This window comes from Berghia stephanieae, chromosome 11 (genome assembly GCF_034508935.2).
Source record: "Berghia stephanieae isolate SIO BIC M18660-M18661 chromosome 11, UCSD_Bste_1.3, whole genome shotgun sequence".
Classification (NCBI taxonomy): Eukaryota; Metazoa; Mollusca; class Gastropoda; order Nudibranchia; family Aeolidiidae; genus Berghia; species Berghia stephanieae.
The window spans coordinates 36,588,641-36,594,116 of record NC_088370.1 but is presented as its reverse complement, the minus strand read 5'-3'; the positions used below and the strand labels follow the sequence as shown (position 1 = coordinate 36,594,116).

The following is a 5,476-nucleotide window of genomic DNA, read 5'->3' as shown; positions in this document are numbered from 1 at the left end:
GATAGTATGCTCTTGGAATCTACATTTGTTCACTTTTCAAACCACTCCCTTTGTCTTACTTTTCTTGTGTGCTTTCAATTGTAAAGCTATATCTTTTTAACTATCTCATTTTTTTTCCTTTTTACTGGCGTTGCGCAAGCGCCGTAAAATCCGTAAAAAGAAAAACAATTTTCATACCTGTCAAGTACCCCGATAAAATTGGATTTACCCCGATTTTTTTCTTGATTTTACCTCACCCCGCCGGATTTTGGGAAACTCCGATTTTTAAATTAATTAATTAAAAATTATTATTATTATTTTTTTTTAATTTTTATTTTTGAAAAAAAAAAGATAGCAAAAATGAATTTTTACTGCTAAATATGGCTGTAAAGAACTCTCTGTGGACATGAATCAGGTGTTGATGGATATTTATTATTATTTTGATAAGAGTACCAACCATTCATACCTCATACCATTCATCAGACAGTTCACCTCAACAATTGTTGTTTGCGGGTTATATTTATAGATGCGCCGCTACGCATAGGGTAATTTTTTTTTTCTCTTAACATTGCTTACCCATATTTTTTTCCCTAGACTCCTATTTTTTTTATTTTTTTTTGAAGAAGCACCATATTTCTTTTCACTATGGGTTGGCAGGTATGGATTTTTATCATGGGGTACATTTTGTCATGTTATATGAGAATTGGTCACATTTTGTAATTACGACATGAAAAAATGGACTCCCGCCATTAATGAAATGTTAAACCACTGTGTAAAATTCATATTAATATAATATACACATTTTTTATAGTAGAAGGGTCCGCCAACTCATGAAAACGTTTCCTCATACAGCAAGAAAACGGTAAACACGTTGTAGTTTGCGTGCACCCAACTGTCGCCGTAGCCTCCATCAACCAACATGACATACGCTTGATCTCCAAAACCCAACTGTGCTATTGTCTGTATGCTGCTGGACGGGTAGAAACCGGCGTGAGCGCTGTCGTCCGCCCAAAGAGCTGCCACTGGCCTGTCGTTGACGTACACACGTGCGTTGACCTTTGCACCCGGATGTGACATGAGGTAAACGGATATGACGTAAGTTCCGGGAATGGTGGCGATAAACATTCCTGTGTTGTTGTCGTAGTTGTCGGCAAGATCTGTACAAATTTTTAAAAAATAAAATAAAATAAAACAGACGTGAGTGGTTTAGTGCTCTAATGAATGAGATAAACAATAGACTTCAACAGTCGTGACGTCACTTCCCTCGTAATGACGCATTGTAACTGCGTAACTGGTTCTAAACTATCGGAACAATGGCGGACGCCCTTATGAAATACTTCTCCGATGAGCATAAACGTGCATCCAAAGGAGAAAAACATAAATCTGCTGATCGTGTTTTGACTTTTATACATTCTGATCATGACATGTGAAAAAGTTCTAGCCAGCATGAAGAATAAAAAGTACCGCCGATTTTCTCTTTGTTTAGAACCAAGATGCTCGTTGCCGGGCGGACGTGAAATCAGACTATTATATCCTATTACTGACTCCCACCAAAAAAAAAAATTATTAAATTGGGTAAACAACACTATTACATCGAAAACTACTGACCTGTATCTGAAAGCAAACGACATTTTTTCCTGCAAAATACTTCTTTACAAATATCACTGGCCCAAACAAGGTTTTAAATTTGTTGTTGTTTTTTATTGCTGTTTCTTTTCTTTTTTTGTTTTTTTTTTTTTGGTTTGTTGTTGTTTTATTTTTTAACTTTTTTTTTTTTGAATGATTAAGTACAATATCATATAGACAATTGCTGATTTTCACCGCAATACAGACAACCGAGTGGCTGATAAGCATGGAGATAAAGATAAAGGGAGTAAATCTGACTCATGAATGAACAACACAAAACAAACGACGTTTCGGCCCTTGGCCTTTATCAAGTAAACACAGAATGACGTGGCTGGGAGGAAAACAGTCGAATGTATAGTTATAGTTTTGGGAGATGATATTTTTTTCCTTGCAAATCATCTCTCTGTTATGTTTTACTATTTTTTAAAGTATACATTAGTATTCTGTGTTTACTTGATAAAGGCCAAGGGCCAAAACCTCGTTTGTTGTGTGTTGTTCATTCATGAGTCAGATTTACTCCCTTTATCTTTATCTCCATTTTATTGACTCATCTAGGCACCTCTATTTATTAGGCTGATAAGAACAATAATATTACAAAGACAAAAACTCATTTCCACCACTATAAGAACGACACAGAGGCTGGTTACTACAGTCCTATTACAAAGACAAAAACTCATTTCCACCACTATAAGAACGACACAGAGGCTGGTTACTACAGTCCTATTACAAAGACAAAAACTCATTTCCACCACTATAAGAACGACACAGAGGCTGGTTACTACAGTCCTATTACAAAGACAAAACTCATTTCCACCACTATAAGAACGACACAGAGGCTGGTTACTACAGTCCTATTACAAAGATAAACACTCATTTCCACCACTATAAGAACGACACAGAGGCTGGTTACTACAGTCCTATTACAAAGATAAAAACTCATTTCCACCACTATAAGAACGACACAGAGGCTGTTACTACAGTCCTATTACAAAGACAAACACTCATTTCCACCACTATAAGAACGACACAGAGGCTGGTTACTACAGTCCTATTACAAAGACAAAACACTCATTTCCACCACTATAAGAACGACACAGAGGCTGGTTACTACAGTCCTATTACAAAGACAAAAACTCATTTCCACCACTATAAGAACGACACAGAGGCTGGTTCTACAGTCCTATTACAAAGACAAACACTCATTTCCACCACTATAAGAACGACACAGAGGCTGGTTACTACAGTCCTATTACAAAGATCAAAATCTCATTTCCACCACTATAAGAACGACACAGAGGCTGGTTACTACAGTCCTATTACAAAGACAAAAACTCATTTCCACCACTATAAGAACGACACAGAGGCTGGTTACTACAGTCCTATTACAAAGACAAAAACTCATTTCCACCACTATAAGAACGACACAGAGGCTGGTTACTACAGTCCTATTACAAAGACAAAAAACTCATTTCCACCACTATAGGAACGACACAGAGGCTGGTTACTACAGTCCTATTACAAAGACAAAATCTCATTTCCACCACTATAAGAACGACACAGAGGCTGGTTACTACAGTCCTATTACAAAGACAAAAACTCATTTCCACCACTATAAGAACGACACAGAGGCTGGTTACTACAGTCCTATTACAAAGACAAACACTCATTTCCACCACTATAAGAACGACACAGAGGCTGGTTACTACAGTCCTATTACAAAGAGAAAAATTCATTTCCACCACTATAAGAACGACACAGAGGCTGGTTACTACAGTCCTATTACAAAGACAAAAACTCATTTCCACCACTATAGGAACGACACAGAGGCTGGTTACTACAGTCCTATTACAAAGACAAAACACTCATTTCCACCACTATAAGAACGACACAGAGGCTGGTTACTACAGTCCTATTACAAAGACAAAAACTCATTTCCACCACTATAAGAACGACACAGAGGCTGGTTACTACAGTCCTATTACAAAGACAAACACTCGTTTCCACCACTATAAGAACGAACACAGAGGCTGGTTACTACAGTCCTATTACAAAGACAAAACTCATTTCCACCACTATAAGAACGACACAGAGGCTGTTACACAGTCCTATTACAAAGACAAAAACTATTTCCACCATATAAGAAGACAAGAGGCTGTTACTAAGTCCATTACAAAGACAAAACTCTTTCCACCACTTTATAAGACACAAGAGGCTGGTTACTACAGTCCTATTACAAAGACAAAAACTCATTTCCACACTATAAGAACGACACAGAGCTGTTTACACAGTCCTATTACAAAGACAAAACTCATTTCACCACTATAAGAACGACACAGAGGCTGGTTACTACAGTCTATTACAAAGACAAAACACTCATTTCCACCATATAAGAACGACACAGAGGCTGGTTACTACAGTCCTATTACAAAGACAAAACTCATTTCCACACTATAAGAACGACACAGAGGTGGTTACTACAGTCCTATTACAACACAAACACTCATCACATATAACGCAAAGAGGCAGTTTACTATCAGTCTATACAAGACAAAAATCATTTCACCACTATAAGAACGACACAGAGGTGGTTACTACAGTCCTATTACAAAGACAAAACTCATTTCCACCAATAAAGAACGACCAGAGGCTGGTTACTACAAGTTCCTATTACAAAGACAAAAATCATTTCACCACTATAAAACGACAAGAGGCTGTTACACAGTCCTATACAAAGGCAAAACACATTTCCACACATAAAACACACGAGCTGTTAACTACAGTCCTATTACAAAACAAAACACATTTCCACCACTATAAGAACGACACAGAGGCTGGTTACTACAGTCCTATTACAAAAACATAAAATCATTTCCACATATGAACGACAAAAGGCGGTTACTCAGTCCATTACAAAGAAAAATCATTTCACCATATAAGAAACACACAAGGCGGTGTACTAAGTCTATTACAAAGACAAAAACTCATTTCCACCACTATAAGAACGACACAGAGGCGGTTACTACAGTCTATTACAAAGACAAAACTCATTTCCACATAATAGACGACAAGGGTGGTTACTACAGCAACTATTACCAAAGACAAAAACATTCACCACTATAGACGACATAGAGCTGGTTATCATCCTATAAAAGACAAACTCATTTCACATCTATAAAGACACAGAGTCGTACTACAGTCATACAAAGACAAACACTCATTTACAATAAAAACGATCCAGCTGTACACAGGCTATTACAAGACAAAAACTCATTTCCACACTTAAGAACGACACAGAGGCTGGTTACTACAGTCCTATTACAAAGACAAAAACTATTTCCACACATAAGAACGACACAGAGGCTGGTTACAGTCCTATTACAAAGACAAACATCTCATTTCCACCACTATAAGAACGACACAGAGGCTGGTTACTACAGTCCTATTACAAAGACAAAACTCATTTCCACCACTATAAGAACGACACAGAGGCTGGTTACTACAGTCCTATTACAAAGACAAAAACTCATTTCCACCACTATAAGAACGACACAGAGGCTGGTTACTACAGTCCTATTACAAAGACAAAAACTCATTTCCACCACTATAAGAACGACACAGAGGCTGGTTACTACAGTCCTATTACAAAGACAAATCATTTCCACCACTATAAGAACGACACAGAGGCTGGTTACTACAGTCCTATTACAAAGACAAAACTCATTTCCACCACTATAAGAACGACACAGAGGCTGGTTACTACAGTCTATTACAAAGACAAACACTCATTTCCACCACTATAAGAACGACACAGAGGCTGGTTATACAGTCCTATTACAAAGACAAAACTCATTTCCACCACTATAAGAACGAC

The 5,476-nt window shown here is 37.4% G+C and overlaps 1 protein-coding gene across 1 annotated transcript in view; it reads right to left on the bottom strand.

The window, feature by feature from the left end:
• Positions 1–390: 390 nt before the first annotated feature.
• Positions 391–5,476, bottom strand: part of LOC144956411 (uncharacterized) — a 24,003-nt gene continuing 18,917 nt past the window's right edge. Inside the window, exon 4 of the mRNA XM_078886913.1 lies at positions 391–1,136. Coding sequence (XP_078743039.1) covers positions 808–1,136 — 329 coding nt within the window. The 3' untranslated portion in view covers positions 391–807. The remainder of the gene's footprint in view (positions 1,137–5,476) is intronic.